Here is a 20,276-nt window from a genome sequence, read left to right as displayed (position 1 = left end):
GCGAACTACATAAAGACGATTTACAACTAGTGTATTTTTTTCTAGGATTTTTATCATCTACCATATTCTTATCCATATTGAAATCTCAAACCTTCATGGCAATATAATTAATGGTTCGACAGGTTTTCGTCTCTGAATTCGATTTGTATCCATTGATAATTCGTTACGTAAAGTTTTAAATAATTGTTGCAGCACAAAAAAGATCACTTCACCAATACCAACTAATGAAAATCCCGCAAGAACGCCACAAATGCTGCCGATATAACCTGCAGACGAAATATTAAACATATCTTAATTTATAAGGAAAAACAAAGGTATCAATAGACGCATAATTTATTTCATACCGCATACCACAAATAAAATACTTACTGAATTTTTCAAACCATGAATTTAAGAGGAACCGTCGATAGTAGACACCATGGGTTACGCCAAAATACACATGCAGTAAGGCTAAATCCGAAAGATTGCCTTTGTGATTACTGTAAAGGAAAAAAAAGCAAATAAAGAAAACTAGAATGTCGTTAAGTTTTGACGAATAGATCTTTCAATAACCTCCACTATATGGAGGGTGTCGTAGGGGGTGGTAGGTACCATGCAAAGGCTCTGATTGGCTTTAACATGCCAAAGTCCAGGCTTATCTTGGTCTCTCTTTCATCTCAATTGTGGACACCTGGGGTAGCAATATTCACCATCCGCTGAAATAGTGAGCTGATATGAGCAGCGAGTTTACCCATAAGAACTATAACAATTGGGTTGAGGCGTCGGGCTAATTACCCACACTCGGAATACCCCTCCTACTAGGAAAAAGCAACGAAAAAAGAAAACCAAAACCCCCTAATGTTGACGATCCCCGCTAACGTATACTCGTAAAGGCCCACGATTTCGGAATTTACACATGGAATGTTCGCACGCTGTACAGAACAATCACGGATGTATTCAAGAGGTAAAAAAGCTGATATTATTGTCTTACAGGAAATGAGATGGAAAGGGATTTTAACGCAAAAAAAGCCTCCATGAATAAACATCAGATAACGGCATGAGGTTGATTGGCTTCGCGGAAGAAAAAAAAGGTAGTTAGTAGCACCAGATTCAAGCATTTCGATATACACCTGTATTCCTCCTGATCAAGCAACGAGAAATCAAATTGATCAATTGAATTGATTGATGTTGTGATTGACGGAAGGCATTCATCCCGTGTTTTAGATGTTCGATCGATCCGAGGAGCGAATATCGATTCGGACCACTACCTTGTAGTAGCCAAATTCCGCAATCGTCTCAATATAGCAGCAAAGGTGCAGTCTAACACAACAAAGAAACTCGGTATCGAAATGCTACAAACACAGCAGGTAGCAAAAGCCTACTCCGCTCAACTTACCCACCTGCTTGACGAAATCACTCCTTGTCCCGATAATAATATAGAAGCACAATGACAAAGATTTGCCCACTCCCCACAAACTGCAGCAAAAGCAACACTTGGATACCAAAGACCACTTTGTTGTAGGCACATCCTTCTGTAGAGATGAATATGGAAACTTGGTGACAGAGACAGATATATTGTTGAGGATCTGAAAGAAGCATTTTGCATAGCTTCTGGCATGAGCTAGTGACGATGAAGAAGAACCCCAGAACCAAGAAGAGATGACGGTATAGATTGTACACCACATCGCCAATATGAGGTCAGAATAGCAATTAATCGGCTGAAGAATAATAAAGGAGCAGATGCTGATGGATAACCATCCGAGAAATAACTCTCCTTTCCATCGCATATATGGCGCCATCCAGCTCCTTATATGCGGCAATGGTCAATGACATTATTGGACGATACCAATGCGGCTTCAATCCTTGCAAATCCACCATTGCCTACATTTTCACTCAGCGCCAAATCCTGAATCCGAAAAGACCCATGAAAAACTCATTGACACATTCCACCAATTCTTCGACTATAAAACCGCATTCTTCATTCTATGATGGTGTTTAAAGGCAATTGTGCGTTCGAAACTCCTGCAAACTTGATACGGCTATGCAGGATAACTATAACTGGCACAAGATCTGCAGCTAAAGTCGGAAAACCACTCCGAAGCCCTTCAATACGAACGAGGGTTCAGACAAATAGGTAATAACCTATCATGTGATATATGTTATTCGTATATGTCGATGATATCGACATAATGGGTCTAACATAGTGAGCAGCCTGCAATGAGAGTCAGGTCAGCAAATGCCGACAATACCAAACGGATGGTATCAACGTGCAAGACGTCCCGTCGACTCGCACCTACTTTAAAACTACAGCTGTGAGGTAGTCAGATATTATATCCACTTCGGCACCGCCGTAAATAAAACAAATGAAATCAGTTTTGAGATTCGAAAAAAATAATATTGGTTTATGGTCTAACGAACCAATTTTAAAATAAGGCGACCTCTCGTGTTAGACAAAAACTGGAAATCCATAAGACGATGATACCACCCACCCTGGTGAATGGATCTGAAGAAATATTGGCTAAAATCGGCTTCGAATGAACCACGAACTACACCATATACACACGGATATCGACATAATCAGACGTATCGAGCTGCGGCGGCTGCTCGATACGTCTGATTATGTCGTCTGATACGTCTGATTATGTCGTTAACCCAGTGGGTTAACCGGTAAAAGGCTAAGGATTCGATGATAAAATCAAGTGGAAAAGAACATCTCGAAACATTTTTGTTTGAAGTGGGGACATACATTGAAAAATGTCTTCCAACATGTTTTTCATCCTCCAAAAACTCTGATTGTCAAATAACAGCCTATGTGTCTAGAAAATTAATATAGAACAAGACACAATTCTAAAATAGGCGAATCTATTTTATACCAAGACGTGGACTTATAAAGCAATAAACAATGAGTTCCAGAACATCTAATCTTCCCTGAGCTTCAGTTGTCTATAAAGAAAATCTGATCTTTATTTCACTTAGCTGGTCTATACAGACTCTATAAGACTCTATAAAGACTCTTGTAGAAAGAAAGAGCTTCACTTCGTTTAAAATGACTCCCATAAGTACTTTAGTTCGTTTATAAAGATTCCCTCCCTTCTGCTCATCTATAAGATCTCCCAAAGGTTAAGTTCGTCTAAAATGGCTCTATGCGCATCAGCTCTCTTATAAAGACTCCCTGAACTTCAGCTCGGCTATATATAGAGTCATTACGCTTTAGCTCGTGTATAAAAGGATCACTAAGCATAAATTCATCTATTAAAGCCTCTTGAGCTTCTGCTAGTCAAACCAGTAAGGAAAGTAGTAAAGTCGGACGGGCCCGACTATATGATACCCTTCACCACTTTGGGAATATTCAACAGATGGAATCCTAACAGACGTCGCATTTTTGAAGGACCATTAACATGAAATTAAACATGCCATTCTGCAACCTATACTAAATTTTGGTCAGATATAGAGTTGCTTCTTACAATGGGACAAAATTATGTAAATAAATTTAAAGCAAAATATCGAAATCTAAACCGATTTCGTCAAATCTTGTCCCATGTTAGGTTACAATTATTTCAGTATGTTTTTTGCATTCGGCCACATTTTGAGTTCTTCATTAACTTATTTAACTTACTTTGGTGCACCATGTACATAAAATCGGACGAAAATATATATGACAGCTATATCTAAATCTGAACCGATTTTCACTAAATTTAACACACATCATTCTAGACCTAATTCAGTACCCTATCCCAAATTTCGTGCAAATCGTCTCTGTTGCATCATTTATATATGGGAGCTATATCTAAATGGGAGCTATATCTAAATCTGAACCGATTTTCACGAAATTTAACACACATCGTTCTAGACTTAATTCAATACACTATGATAAATTTCGTGCAAATCGAAGGATATATAGGGACTTTGGTGTACTATTTACCTAAAATCGGACGAAAATATATATGGGAGCTATATCTAAATCTGAACCGATTTTCACGAAATTTAACACACATCTTTCTAGACTTAATTCAGTACGCTATCCCAAATTTCGTGCAAATAGAAGGATATATAGAGACTTTGGTGTACTATTTACCTAAAATCGGATATATATGGGAACTGATTTTCACGAAATTTTACACACATCGTTGTGGACTTAATCCAGTACGCTATGCCAAATTTCGTGCAAATCGAAGGATATAAAGGGACTTTGGTGCACTATTTACCTAAAATCGGACGAAAATATATATGGGAGCTATATCTAAATCTGAACCGATTTTTCCCAATTTCAATAGGGTTCGTCCTTGGGCCAAATAAGTGAACTGTGCCAAATCATAAATGCGACCTGTACTTTGTTAACAAAAATACATGGACGGACAGACGGACAGACTACTTAGAGCTTCAGCTTGTTTATAATGGCACCCAAAACTTCAGCTCATCCATAGAGACTTCAGATCATCTAAAATGATACCTGAGTTTCAGCATTCGAATTAGTTCGAATAAGGAACATGGATGTAGGAACTCATAATCTTGTTAACCGGTAATCCTCAAGAGTAGATTTTTAAACATTGATTTCCATGGATAAGTACGTCTTATACTTGACTCTAGGAATCATCACAGATCTTTGCAGGATCTGGTCCTTCCTTTCAAATGGGAAATTATTCTTTGTATCTTAAAGTATCAAATGTTTGGTAGATATGTGTTGGATACTCTAACCTTTTTTTCTTCGAGTTAGGTCTGGAAATCATTCAACGCTTTGTCAGACTTTATGATCTTCATGTAATATCCTTAATAAACCAGTAAGGAAAGTAGTAAAGTCGGACGGGGCCGACTATATGATACCCTTCACCACATGGGTATATTAAACAGGACTATTAGCATGAAATTGGATGAAATAAAATATGTGGTATTTATCTAAATGTGAATCTACCTAGATCTATCCATAAAGTATGTAAATCGACTTCAAACAAATATAAATAGGTCATCCGTTGGGCTATGTCTGTACTTCTAGAAAACGCAACTACGTTATTCTATGCTCAATTTTGTACGATGTGCAAAATTTGATGTCAATCTGACTAACATGAGGAGTTTGATGTCCAATTTACTTGAAATCGGGCGGAAATATATATTTGGAAGCTCTAACCAAATATTAAGCGATTTCAAACAAACTTGTCACAGGTTAGGTTATACTAATTTCAGAACGTTTTGTTCCTATTGGTTCTTTGGTGCGTCAATTACTTAAAATCAATCTATAATAAAAGGGAGCTATATCTAAATCTGGACCGATTTTCACAAAACGCGGCAGACATCACTCTAGGCTCAAGTCAGTACGTTATGCGAAATTTCGTGCAAATCGAAGGACATATAGGCACTTTGGTGCACCATTTACATGAAATCGGACGAAACAATCGAAAGATATATAGGGACTTTGGGCACCATTTACATAAAATCGGACGAAACTATATATGGGAGATATATCTACATCAGGACCGATTTTCATGAAACTTGGCAGACATCATTCTAGACCTAAATAATTAGGCTGTACCAAATTTCGTGCAAATCGGAAGATATATAGGGACTTTGGGCACCATTTACATAAAATCGGACGAAACTATATATGGGAGATATATCTACATCAGGACCGATTTTCATGAAACTTGGCAGACATCATTCTAGGCTAAATTAAGTACGTTATGCCAAATTTCGTGCAAATCGAAAGATATATAGAGACTTTGGTGCACCATTTACATGAAATCGGACGAAACTATATATGGGAGCTATATCTAAATTTCGACCGATTTTCTCGAAAGTTGGCAGACATCATTCTAGGCTCAATTCAGTACGTTATGCCAAATTTCGTGCAAATCGAAAGATATATAGGGACTTTGGGGCACCATTTACATGAAATCGGACGAAACTATATATGGGAGCTATATCTAAATTTGGACCAATTTTCTCGAAAGTTGGCATACATCATTCTAGGCTCAATTCAGTACGTTATGCCAAATTTCGTGCAAATCGAAAGATATATAGGGACTTTGGGGCACCATTTACATGAAATCGGACGAAACTATATATGGGAGCTATATCTAAATCTGGACCGATTTTCACGAAACTTGGCAGACATCATTCTAGGCTCAATTCAGTACGTTATGCCAAATTTCGTGCAAATCGAAAGATATATAGGGACTTTGGGGCACCATTTACATGAAATCGGACGAAACTATATATGGGAGCTATATCTAAATCTGGACCGATTTTCACGAAACTTGGCAGACATCATTCTAGGCTCAATTCAGTACGTTATGCCAAATTTCGTGCAAATCGAAAGATACATAGGGACTTTGGGGCACCATTTACTTGAAATCGGACGAAACTATATATGGGAGCTATATCTAAATCTGGACCGATTTTCACGCAACTTGACAGACATCATTCTAGGCTTAATTCAGTACGATTTCTTTCGATTTGCACGAAATATGCCAAATGCCGATTTTCTCGAAAGTTGGCAGACATCATTCTAGGCTCAATTCAGTACGTTATGCCAAATTTCGTGCAAATCGAAAGATATATAGGGACTTTGGGGCACCATTTACATGAAATCGGACGAAACTATATATGGGAGCTATATCTAAATTTGGACCAATTTTCTCGAAAGTTGGCAGACATCATTCTAGGCTCAATTCAGTACGTTATGCCAAATTTCGTGCAAATCGAAAGATTTATAGGGACTTTGGGGCACCATTTACATTAAATCGGACGAAACTATATATGGGAGCTATATCTAAATTTGGACCGATATTCTCGAAAGTTGGCAGACATCATTCTAGGCTCAATTCAGTACGTTATGCCAAATTTCGTGCAAATCGAAAGATATATAGGGACTTTGGGGCACCATTTACATGAAATCGGACGAAACTATATATGGGAGCTATATCTAAATCTGGACCGATTTTCACGAAACTTGGCAGACATCATTCTAGACCTAAATGATTAGGCTGTACCAAATTTCGTCCAAATCGAAAGATATATAGGGTCCGTTTACATTAAATCGGTTAAATATATATATGGGAGCTATATCTAAATCTGAACCGGTTTTTCCCAATTTCAATAGGGTTCGTCCTTTTGCCAAGAGACAACCTTTAGTTCGTCTATAGAAACTCCCTTCAGTTCGTCTATAGAGCTTGTATGAAGATTTCCCGAGCTTTAACTTGTCTATAAGTATACCCAATGCTTTAGCTCGCCACTGAGCTTCAGTTCGGTCTAGAGCTTCAGCCCGCCTATATGAACTCTTCGAGCTTCAGCTGTCTGTACGGACCGTATTAAACCACTTCGAGACTTAGTTCGTCTATAAAGAACACCTGAGCTTCAGTTCGTCTAAAAGGACCCCTAAGTTTTAGCTGGCCAATAAATAGCTCCATGAGTCTAAAATGGCTCCATGAGTTTCAGCTCTCATTAATAAAGTTCAGGGACTTAACTCATTTATGAAGACTTCCTGAGCTTTAGCTCGTCTAAAAAGACTTCCTGAGCTTCAACTCGTCTAAAAAGACTACCTGAATTTCACCTAGTCTATAAATATTCTCTGAGCTTCAGCTCGTCTGAAAAGACTCCCTGAGCTCCTGCTCATCTATTAAATCTTCTTGAGATTGAAATTGTCTATAAAGCTCCTTTGAACTCTCAGCTTGCCTATAGAAACCTTCCTGCTTATTAGTTTGCCCGACTTTTTGATTAGGATACCTTCAAAACCATACATAATACGCTTTATAAAAATCAGAACAAAAGTTGTACATTATACAATAAAGTGTGATATTGAAAAATATCTCCACATTATCCCAAGACTTCAATCCTTTCAACCCCCTTCGCCAACGTCACAATAGCCATACTTACGTGAATGATTTCATATTATATTCGTTTAATGGTAAATCCATTACGGTGACACTATATTGTGTTTCACTACAGGTGGGTAGACAATATGGACAATATAATGAATCCTCCATTTCACGTTCCAGGCCAGCGGTATTTGGTCGTTGTGTCATAACATTGTACCATTTAACTGAAAAGAAGAAAACCCCAAGAGTAAGATAAGGAACAGAAGAAGAACAATATAATATGTCAGTAACATATTGAATTAAATAAGGTAAGGTAAGTGCTTGAAGACGCCATTAAGGATGTATTATTCGGTCTTCACTGCGACAAGAATTATAACAACAACAACTTACAATCATAACGCATCAGACATGCACGATGTTGCAGGCTACAGTAAGCGGTCGACGATGATATATTCAAGCTATTCGCCATAAAGGGCAGACATTCACACAACACAACTTGGCTGCGTGTTCGACAATAGGATATGCAACTACTGTAGGTATATGATTTCCCAAAGAGTTCGGGCAGTTCATCATTAAACATGCAGTTGCGCTAAGGAGGTTATACATAAAGTCATTGAAGGAAGTATTTGAAACAACAATGAGATTTTATAATATTGAAATATAAATATACATACCACCCGTGGCTTATAAAATCGCACCTCATCGATTGTCTGAAAAATTCTTGGATTTAAAGCCAGAAATGTATCCTTACCACCTTCGACAATACGTTCTTCTACACTGCCGGAGGATGGATCGGGTGAGATATAGGGACTGTGTATGAAAACCTGATGAAGGGGAAATTCTGTTTAATACTATACCATGATATTTTGGGCATACTCACCTCAAACCTTTCCGAAGAGGCCGTTGGTATGAAGTCATCAGCTTGTGAAGCATTTAGCAAGACGACTAAACCCATATCTGGACCAAAAAATCGATGACGGAATTTACGTTTTGCTGTGTACCTAAGACATACATATAAATCAGGTGATATTTGTTATAAAGAGTCCGTCCTAGAAAGCCTTCATGAGATTCAGTTTGTCCACTGGGACTCAGAAAGACTCATTCTTGTACTTTGGCCCATCTGTAGAGTTTCATATACTTATATAGACTAACTTCTGCTCGCCTATAGAGACTCACTTCAGCTCGTCTATAGAGACTCACTTCAGCTCGTCTATAGAGACTCACTTCAGCTCGTCTATAGAGACTCACTTCAGCTCGTCTATAGAGACTCACTTCAGCTCGTCTATAGAGACTCACTTCAGCTCGTCTATTGAGACTCACTTCAGCTCGTCTATAGAGACTCACTTCAGCTCGTCTATAGAGACTCACTTCAGCTCGTCTATAGAGACTCACTTCAGCTCGTCTATAGAGACTCACTTCAGCTCGTCTATAGAGACTCACTTCAGCTCGTCTATAGAGACTCACTTCAGCTCGTCTATAGAGACTCACTTCAGCTCGTCTATAGAGACTCACTTCAGCTCGTCTATAGAGAATCACTTCAGCTCGTCTATAGAGACTATAGAGACTCACTTCAGCTCGTCTATAGAGACTATAGAGACTCACTTCAGCTCGTCTATAGAGACTCACTTCTGCTAGTCTATAGAGACTCACTTCAGCTCGTCTATAGAGACTCACTTCAGCTCGTCTATAGAGACTCACTTCAGCTCGTCTATAGAGACTCACTTCAGCTCGTCTATAGAGACTCACTTCAGCTCGTCTATAGAGAATCACTTCAGCTCGTCTATAGAGACTATAGAGACTCACTTCAGCTCGTCTATAGAGACTATAGAGACTCACTTCAGCTCGTCTATAGAGACTCACTTCAGCTCGTCTATAGAGACTCACTTCAGCTAGTCTATAGAGACTCACTTCAGCTCGTCTATAGAGACTCACTTCAGCTCGTCTATAGAGACTCACTTCAGCTCGTCTATAGAGACTCACTTCAGCTCGTCTATAGAGACTCACTTCAGCTCGTCTATAGAGACTCACTTCAGCTCGTCTATAGAGGCTCACTTCAGCTCGTCTATAGAGATTGCCAGAGCCTTATCTTGCCTAGAATGAACCCGAAACTTCAGCTAGTGTATAAACACCAAGTTTCTGCTCGTCTATAAAGACTCCCTGAACTTTAGCTCCTTTTAAAAATTTCCTGGGCATCAGCTCGTCTATAAAGACTCACTGAACTTTGGTTCGTCTAAAAGGACCCCTGCGTTTCAGCTTGAAAATAAAGAGCCCCAGAGCATCAGCTTGTCTATAGAGCTCCATGAGCTTCAGCTGGTCTAGAAAGAAAACCTGCGCTTCAGTTCACTTATCTAGACTACCTATGCTCCAGCTGTTATATAAAGACCTACCTGCGCTTCAACTCAATTATCCCGAGTTTCAGCTCGTCTAAAATGACTCTTAAGCTTCAGCTAGTCAATAAAGGCTCCCTGAGCTTCAGTTCGTCTAAAGTGACTCCCTGCGTATCTGATCTTTTATAATAAAATTCAGGTACTTTAGAAGATTTATAAAGATTTCCTAAGACCGTCCCGTCTAAGACCGTCTAGAAAGACATCTGAGCTTCCTCGAGCTTTAGTTCTTCTATAAATACTCACTAGACTTGAATTAATCTATAAAAGCGCCTTGAGCTTCTGCTCATATAAAAAGACTGCCTGAACTTCAGATCACTTATAAAGATTCCCTGAGCCTTAGTTTGGGTATAAAGACTTCCTGACCTTCAGCTCGTCTATAAAGGTGTCATGAACGTCTGTTCATTATCAGCTCATCTAAAATTACCGTTGAGTTAAACTCCTCAATAAATACTCCTTGAGCTACATCTTGACAATAAAGAGTTTCAGATCATCAGCTCTCCTATAGCGTTTCCTGAACTTCAGATTGTCTATAAAGAAAATCTGAGTTTCAGTTCGCGTAGAAAGACTACCTATGTCTCACTCGGTCTATTAAGACTCCCTGACCTAAAAAGACTACCTAAATTTCAGTACGCTCCTGAGTCTTAGTTCGTGTAAAAAGACTATATGAGCTTCAGATCGCTTTTAAAATGACTCCTGAGTTTCAGCTTGTCATAAAATTTTCCCTGAGCCTCATTGCCCGAGTTTCAGCTCTATTATCAAGATTCTCTGAGTTTCAGCTCGTCTATAAGTATTACCTGAGTTTTTGATTGTCTGTAAAAATTCTCTGAGTACTACTTCATCTATAAAGACTTTCCGAGATTGAATTCATCTATAAAGACCTCTACCACCCCTCCCTGAGCATCACCTCATCTATAAAGTATTCTCTAAAAACCCCCCGATCTTTAGCTCCTCTAAGGAAACCCGGAGCCTTGGCTTGTCTATAAATATTTCCTAAGCTCATGTGGGTCTAAAAAATTCCTTTGGCTTCAATTCGTCTGTAAAAACCCCTTTGAGTTTCACCTCGCCATAAAATACTTTCCTGACTCTTAGTTGATTTTTATCTCTTTCGAAATGTTTGTATTTATAGAAAAACTTACTTTTTATCCCGATTAAATGTACAGCATAGGCCCCTTGCGGTAAACGTCTTCGTAAATTCTTGGGCGCAATCAATTTCTTCACCTCCCAGGCGGCATCCTTTCAATATGGTGCTACAACTTGGTGTTAACTGTAAGAAAATTACAACTTCAGACATTTTTTCCTGCTGCCTGATACAACCCCACAACATACCAGGGCCATTCTTCGTTTCGTATTAAAGAACATTTCATCATCCTCCCGATCGTAAATATCAAGGAATCGCTGAAATTTCAATGCATTCTCATAATCGGGCATATCACCGCGTACATAGTAATTGTATTGCAAGAATTTAATTTGCTTATAAAAATAATCGGCGCTGCGTTTTCTGGGATCCTTCATGCGTCTGTTGATTACGTTCCGTTGCGTTGAATTCGATAAACAAAAGGATTTCATTAACAAACAAGAACAAAAACCCCCGTTTGGCTAGGGGTAACTCACAGTTCTTCGGCATAACGTCTGGCCGACTCGTTCGATATGCGATTCATTGAACAAATCGATACTGCCGGAAATGAGACTTCACTTATGGGATATATGGGATCGTAAATAGAGGTGGTCAGCAGCCGTTTGTTCGTGTTGTTGTAGTTCATAAGGAAAATAATTAGCGCCGACAATGTCAATATATGGAAAGCAAGCCAAAATAATCTGCCTCCAAATACAGTGGGTTGTGGGTGCATATGTAGGTATGTATGTTATACACATATCGTGGAATATGTGACCATATGGGAAATGGAAAAGTAACGTTTATTCTTAGTGGGGGTTTCAACATGTACCATGATATATTTTAGAACGACAGGTTAATGGCGGTGCTGTAGTGCAAATAAATGATATTCCAGCTAATTACGCATCCTTTTCGGGGTTGGTTAATTAACATGGAGAATGGTATTCAATTGTTATGGAAGGGCAACAGTGGTTAAGCTCGTCCATGGTAGGCTCATGGTGTTTCTGTTCATATATTAAGAATTCTGAATTCAACCTCAGCTCTCCTCTAATGAATCTCTGAACTTATATAAAGGCTACCCGAGCTCTAGGTTTGTATACTACATAGAGCTCCCTGAATATAAATTGTCTTTAAAAACTACCTGAGCCCCAGCTCACCTATAAGGTTCTCTGAGCCTCAGCTCTATTATATAGATTCCCTGGGTTTCAACTCGTTTGTAAAGACTCTCTGATCATTAGCTCTTCTATAGAGACTCTCTAAGCTTCAGTACATTTATAAAGGCCACCTGAGTTCAACGTCGTCCCTGAGTTTTGCCCTGAGCATTAACTCTACTATAAATATTCCCTAAGCTGAAACCCGTCTCAAAAGGTTCCCTGATCCACTGCTCTTTTATAAGGTCTACTTAGGCTCCAGGTCGTCTAAAAAGAATCTATGAGCCTCAGCTAATCTATAAAGACTCCCTGAGCATCACCTCTTCTATAATGACTCCCTAAGCTAAAGCTCGTCTATAAAGACTCCCCGAGCTTCAGCTGATTTACAAATATTCCTTGAGCTTCAGGTCATCTATAAAGGCTACCTGAGCTTCAGGTCGACCATAAAGACTGAGACCTGAGACTCTCAGCTAGTCTATAAAGTCATTGAGCTTCAGCTCTTCTATAAAGACTCCTAGATATTAAGCTCAGCTACCTGAGCTCTAGGTCGTCTAAAAATACTGCCTGAGCTTCAGGTTGACCATAAAGACTCCCTGTGTCTCCCAGCTCACCTATAAAGACACTTGAGCCTCACGTCTCCTATAAAAATTCCCTGAGCTTCAGCTCTTCTATTAAGACTCCCAGATCTTAAGCTCGTCTATAAAGAATCCCTGAGCTTCAGTTGTTCTATAAAGACTACCTGAGCTACAGGTCGTCTATAAAGACTACCTGAACTCTAGATCGTCTATAAAGACCCTTGAGCCTTAGCTCTTCTATACAGACCTCCTGAGCTTATGCTATAAAGACTCACTGAGCCTTAGCTCCAGGTCGTATATAAATAATCCTTCAGCCTCAGGTTGACCATAAAGACTCCCTGTATCTCCCAGCTCATCTATAAAGACACTTGAGCCTCAACTCTTCTATAAAAACTCCCTGAGCTTCAGCTCTTCTATTAAGACTCCCAGATCTTAAGCTCGTCTATAAAGAATCCCTGAGCTTCAGTTGTTCTATAAAGACTACCTGAGCTTCAGGTCGTCTATAAAGACTACCTGAACTATAGATCGTCTATAAAGACCCTTGAGCCTTAGCTCTTCTATCCTTGAGCCTCACCTCTTCCCTATTTATATAAAAATCCCTGAGCCTCGGCTTTTCTATAAAGGCTATCCAAGCTCCAGGTCATCTATAAAGAACCTTGAGCTACACACTCCTATATAAAGACTCCCCAAGACTCAGCTCGTGTATAAAGGCTACCTGAGCTCTATGTCAACTATAAAGACTCCCGGAGCTTCAGCTTTACAATATGGTCTTTCTGAGGTTCACCTCGTCTATAAAGACACCCTGAGCATATGTTCGCCTATAAAGACTCCCTTAGTTACAACTCATCCATAAAGGCTACCTGAGATCTAAGTCTTCTAGAAAGACTCCCTAAGCGTCAGCTCATCTCTAAAGACCCTTTGAGCTTCAGCTTGTCTACAAAGACTCCCTTGGCATCAGGTCGTCTATAACATTTTCTGGAGTTTTTGCTGCTATATAAAAGACTACCTGCTTCCTGCACTTCAGCAAAGTTTGTTAAGATTTCCTGAGTTTCAGCTCTTTTATAAAGACTTCCTTTAACTTCAGCCCGCCTTTTAAAACCTCCCAGAGCTTCAGCTTGTTTGTAAGGAGTCTTTGAGTTTCAGCTGGTCTACAGATACTTCCAGAGCTTTGATCGCATATAAAGACTCCCTGAGCTTCAGTTCGCCTGTGAATGACTTCTGAGCTGTTGCAGGACTATTTTTATCAGATTTATGTTTAGATTATATCCACTTCAACACCGCTTTCGAAACCACTTTGCTTTCCTCAAATGTTCTACCAAAAGAGCCTTCCTCATCCTCCTACATAGGGGTACATACCTTTCTTGGCATGGCCGGCCATGTTCAACTAATTTCCCATAGCTGTGAAATGAAAAATTCTGCAAAAAATCTTTCAATGCTGCGGCAAATGTAAAATTTCGCGTCTGATTGCCGTTAGTTGTTGATGGTGGTATCCACCATGGTGCACGACCCATCACAAGTGTAACATCCGTTTCCTTTTGTCTATATGGGTATGGATCCACTGACTGTTGGATTTTTGGTTGTGGTGGTAGTGGCTGTGCTGGTTGCATTTGACTTTTGGTTCGATTTAACGGATGCCGGCGATGTTGGTTTTGGCGTACCAAAGGATATGTTTTCATGTTTATTGAGTTGTCGTCGTCCTCGGTCTCGGCCTCGTCGATGTAGTCGTTCCACTTGCCCACCGAATTGATTTTGTTGTTTCTGCTGGCGATGTTGTTGTAGTTGTTTCTTGTTGTTATTGCTGCACTCGTATTGTTTTGATATTGAAATTGATTCGTGAAGGCAAACAGTATCGATGGCTGAATTTATCTATCCGCGAGTAACAATAACTTGCAACTGACGTTGACTTTGAAACAAACAATTGGTTTTTATAGACGTTGCATGTGTGTGAGTGTGTGGATGTGTGCGTATGTGCTATGGGGTACATTTACATATTGGAGAATATTAATGTGGGTTAGGATTACGATGTATAGGAATGAAGCTTTGTTCATTTTGTTAAACAAATATCGTTATTTCCCCTTTAATATCGACCCAACTGTATATCTTCATGCGTAGATAATTGTTAAAAATCTTCGACATGACATTCCATGTAAGTCAATTTACATACTTATATCTGCATTTCATAAAACAATTTTACATTAGGAAGGGATTGGTCGGGTTGTTTGATACCTTGTAATGGCTTGTGAGAGTACGCATTATTGACTCGTTTAAAGAAGACTACTTTTAGGCAAACAGGTGTGAGTAATGAAAATTTGAGGGGTATTTAAGGTTTATTGAAATTGATGTTAAGGTACGCTATAAGATTCTATGGATACACAACTGATACACAAAGAAAGATGGTAGCTGAAGAAGATGATTTGATGTTCAGAAAGTGGAACTAAAGCTCAGTGAGTTTTTATAGAAAAGTTGAAACACTGATATTTGAAGCTGAAGCTTAGATTTTTCTTTTTAGACGAACTAAAGCTTAGAGGGGATTTTAAAAGAGTTGAAGTTGGAGCAGTTAGGCCGAGCTGAATTATAAGAAGTCTTTATAGACAGGTAGAGGAATACATTGCGAATCAGTGGGTCTTTGAAGATGATAAAACTCAGGTAGTGTTTAGAAGCCAGCTGAAGCTTTGGCGATCTTTATAGACTTGTGATCTTTAGAAAATTAAATAAGGAATATATTAGATGATATGAAGGGAGTTTTTATATACAAGAACAATCCGGAAGTCGTTACATATGAACAGAAACATTTATTATTGCGGGCTGCAGGAAGTATTTATACTCTACACAACTATGTTGTCAGGGTATTATAGCTTTGTGCAGCCCCAAAAGTTTGTAACGACGCGAAATATTGCTCCTAGACCCACCATTAAGTATACCGATTGTCATATCTCGACTAGCTGAGTCGATCTAGACATGTGTGTCCGTCCGTCTGTCGATTATAATTTGTAAACACGATACAGGCCACAGTTATGGACCAATCTTCACGAAATTTTGCATGTAGGCTGGGTTCGGCCCAATGAAGATCGGTTAATATTTAGGGGATGAAATTGACCAAATACTTAATTTTTCTCGGTTTTTCTGGTCGCTCCAGAGGCCGCAATTATGGCCCAAACATCTCCAATTTTTACATGGAGAAGGGGATTGGGCCAAAGAATAAGCATGCCTTTTTGATAAAGATCGGTCAATATTTAGTGGTAAAATGGACCCTGACTTTTGTGTGAAAAATTAAAAAAAATTTTCTTCTAAAGCTTATATATTTACCCCTGAAGGACATAGACCCAAGACCCAAGTTGACAGTATATCCAAGAGGAGTGGTTGACCTTTAATTTGATACCATTTATATGGTTGTATGTACTCGGATGTGGGAGTTACAACTAAATATTTATTGATGCTTACGTATTCATATATTACTTAGTAACCCATTACCACACTAGAGGGCGTAAATGTAGCGCTGATCGCTTTGAAATTTTCTATGAGGTTCCGGTTATGGTCAAGGACGACGTCTATAATTTCGGTGATGTTGAGATGATATTCTGAAAACTTTATTTTTGTCAGATTTGCTAGTCGCTCCATATTTTACACGGTAGAGGGGATCTGAGCAAATATTTAAAATTGATGTAGATGGCTTTTTAGGTCTCATGGTGTTTTTATAAACCATCTGTCGCTTTAAGAGTCTTTGTAGAAGAAGTGAAGTCCACTGGGTTTTCAGATGAAGGTTATATGAAGCACATGGAGTTCTTACGAACTGAAGCCCACGAAGTGCTTTCAGGCCATTTTAATGTTAGGGAGTCTTTATAGAATAGCTGAAGTTCATGAAGTGTTTGAAATTGATCTAAGGGTTTTGAATTGCTTATATATCTACTGAATCTCAGGAAGTATTATAAACCAGCGGGAGCTACGCCCACGAAGTGCTTTCAGGCCATTTTAATGTTAGGGAGTCTTTATAGAATAGCTGAAGTTCATGAAGTGTTTGAAATTGATCTAAGGGTTTTGAATTGCTTATAGACCCACTGAAAATATGCCAAGGTTAGAAAATGGAGCAGTTGACTTATAATCGGTCTAGAGGGTGCAAATATCGCGAAATATTGCCAGGCTCACCGAAAGTTAGATTTCCCACAGAAAGTTAGATTTTTATGGTAGTTGTGTAGGGTATCATATGATCGGCCCCGTCCGACTATACTGCCCCGCTCACTGGTTTTAAATATATTTATACGAATATTTATACGCTGGAAGTCGTTCAAGGAATGGTAAAGGACGAGTAGAAGCCTTCAGTCTTCATAGACCAACTGAGGCTATGCGAGTCGTTATAGAAGATCTGAAGATCAGGCTGGCTTTTTAGGTCTCATGGTGTTTTTATAAACCATCTGACGCTTTAAGAGTCTTTGTAGAAGAAGTGAAGTCCACTGGGTTTTCAGATGAAGGTTATATGAAGCACATGGAGTTCTTACGAACTGAAGCCCACGAAGTGCTTTCAGGCCATTTTAATGTTAGGGAGTCTTTATAGAACAGCTGAAGTCCAAGGAGTGTTTGAAAGTGATCTGAAGGTTATCAAATGCTTATAGACCACCGGAATCTATTAAAGACCAGACGATGCTCAGAGAAGCTTTGGGTACCGGCAGAAGCTCAGGTAGTTTTTATAAACCAACTTAAATTCAGGGAGTTTAGATGATCTGAAGGCCAGACAGACTTTACATCTTTATAAGCTAGCTGAAGCACAATAGGCATTTATAAACCAGCTGAAGCTAGACGATCTGAACCTCAGGTAAACTTACAAGACTTGCTGAAGTTCAGTTCAGAGAGAACAGTTGTTCCTTAAGTCGAGCTTAAAAAAAGATGTCGAAGTCGTGGCTTTCCCCTTCGACTCGCTTTTTGATTCGTTTTTATATGCCTTTTGAGCTGGGATATACTCATATATTTCCACAACATGGCCTAAACACCGCATATTGACCCGGAGATTGCCTCATCTGCTTGCGCAAGTACCCATGCTTCAGATACATACACCAGCACGAGTAGTATGAGCATGTTGTATAGTGTGAGTTTGGTCTGGTGAGAGGTGGCCTCGTTCCTAAATTGCTTACTCAGACCTTAGTAGCATCTGTTGGCCAACACTATCCTTCTCCGAATTTCAAAACTGATGTCATTTGTTTTATTTATGGCAGTACAGGGGTATAAAAAAATCATTGACTACGTCTAAGCTGTAGTTTTCAAGTTCTACATTTCCGAGTCTACTAAACGTCTTGTGCGTTGATACCATCAGCTTGGTCTTCTCGCCATTTACTGCCAGTCTCACTATGGAAGACTCCTTCTTATTTTTTTCAAAGGCGGTTGTGTCTGCCAAACACACCTCTGAATGGATAGGGCTGTCCAATGTTGCTTTACAGTCGGCGAATAGGTGAAATGTGTCGATGTGTTATTCGTGGGTGTTTTTCCAGGATCTGGCACAGAGTGAAATTCTGGTCAATGGTGGATTTGCCAGGCCTGAAGCCGCATTGGTATGGTCCAATAATGTCATTGACCATTGGCTTCAGTCTTGCACACAGCACGATGGATAGCATGCATTCCTCTAGCCAAATTGTACAAATGAGCTGGTGCATGCTCCTCATCTTACAACCGATCTTGAATAGTGCGGCACCTGCTGCTTTATTGTTCTTCAGCCCATTAATTGCTACTCTGACCTCATCTGATTTACTTAGGCCAGAAAGAGGGAACAAGCTTTTTCTTGGGCTTCGCCATGTTAAAGCCAATCAGAGCCGTTGCTTGGTATTTGTCATCCCCTATATAGAAAATATAGTAAAGAATGAAAGGCCTTCTTGTGTATTTATGGCTTAAAAAACATTTTTATAGGGTGTTCACATATGGTGTGATATTATCCACCACTTTACAAAGCATAATTATTGTGAAATTGATTGCAACAGTTGTTATCATTGCTATGATATTTCTTTTTTTTCAAATTGACTTCATATTTAGGGTTACAAGGTACCCCTGTATGCAATACGCATATTTACAAACAATTTAGATGGTTATGTGCATTAGATCCATGTACCTTTTAATTATCAATATTAGGGATACAAGGACAACATAATTGTGTGAGCATTTTTCATAGGATGTGGAACATTTGCTACGTACATATCATCTCATTAACGGCGACATGACAGGCATTTATCCTGACATGAGTGACTGTTGTTTTTGAAATTAACAATTCCTTTCGAAATGAAAGTGGGGTGGCAGTGTTAATTGTGTTTGCTTTTTCATTGTCTTTTTAGTACCATTGAAGAAGTTTGGGTGCTCGAAACATTGTATTTCTTAACGTGTGTAAATATCGGTTTCAAATCAAGTTCTATGCTATTCCAAAGGCTACGGTTGTGTGTATCGAATGCATATAGCTTTATTATATATATATATATATATATATTGAAACGAATCTGTCAGTTAAAGTCACGATAGTGTTCAATGTAGAACATTCTATTACGGCAAGGGCACTTTGTTTTATTTATGAGATCGGTCCATGTTTCAAAAGAGCCACATCGTTCTCGAACATGAATCGGTCCACAACAACTGTTCCAATTTAAGTGTTATTCTCATTCTAAGAGAATAAAAGACCCCTTGACAAAAAAAATCAATAATTATCCAAATATGAGAGCTTATAATATTGTGACGTCCTGTGAAATTTTTCCCTAAGAATTGAACTGATATTCGAACATGATGTGGTAAAAAAATTGAAATGTCTCCAAGGACCACAAGGGAAATGTAACATCGACCCAATCGCCTAAGACAGACGATACGACAATATATTGAAGTAGTGAGCATATGAATAAATGGAAGATTTGGAAAAGTAATACAGGCGCGTAAGGAAAACTTTGAACTTCGAAGAAGGACAAGAGAAATTTTCTAGATATGAATATGTGGCGATTGGCAGGGAGTTTCTCATTACAAATAACGAAGGTGACACTGCTAGAAAGATAAACAGAAATCCGAAGACATAATCACATGTTATCAACGTGTACCTATTAGAGGAGCTGATGGAATAAAATAATTAAAAATAATATTCCTGCCGGACTAGTTCAGAAACTTTGGACTGTTAAAATCATAAGATATCAATTTTTCTACATTTCCACTGGTTCACGGGCGAAAAACTAACTAAACGATTTGGTACAGATGAACATTTCTAAATCCACTCCAAAGTGTCCAAAATGGATTGGACCCCCTTACACGACGCCATG

At 39.0% G+C, this 20,276-nt stretch overlaps 1 protein-coding gene across 1 annotated transcript; it reads right to left on the bottom strand.

Annotated features, from left to right (window-relative positions):
- Nucleotides 1–93: 93 nt before the first annotated feature.
- On the bottom strand, nt 94–14,687 carry LOC133327250 (sodium channel protein Nach-like). The gene is made up of 10 exons (XM_061535807.1): nt 14,368–14,687; nt 11,786–11,989; nt 11,501–11,690; nt 11,311–11,438; nt 8,668–8,788; nt 8,462–8,611; nt 8,178–8,376; nt 7,846–8,011; nt 370–479; nt 94–266 (listed from the first exon to the last, which is right to left on the bottom strand). The coding sequence occupies exons 1-10, from the start codon at nt 14,685–14,687 to the stop codon at nt 94–96; spliced, it is 1,761 nt and encodes a 586-aa protein (XP_061391791.1).
- Nucleotides 14,688–20,276: the final 5,589 nt, after the last annotated feature.

Source organism: Musca vetustissima, unplaced genomic scaffold (assembly GCF_032173495.1).
Source record: "Musca vetustissima isolate MV318-11 ecotype Yass unplaced genomic scaffold, APGP_CSIRO_Mvet_v1 utg1813, whole genome shotgun sequence".
Lineage (NCBI taxonomy): Eukaryota > Metazoa > Arthropoda > Insecta > Diptera > Muscidae > Musca > Musca vetustissima.
This window is presented reverse-complemented; position numbering and strand designations above follow the sequence as displayed.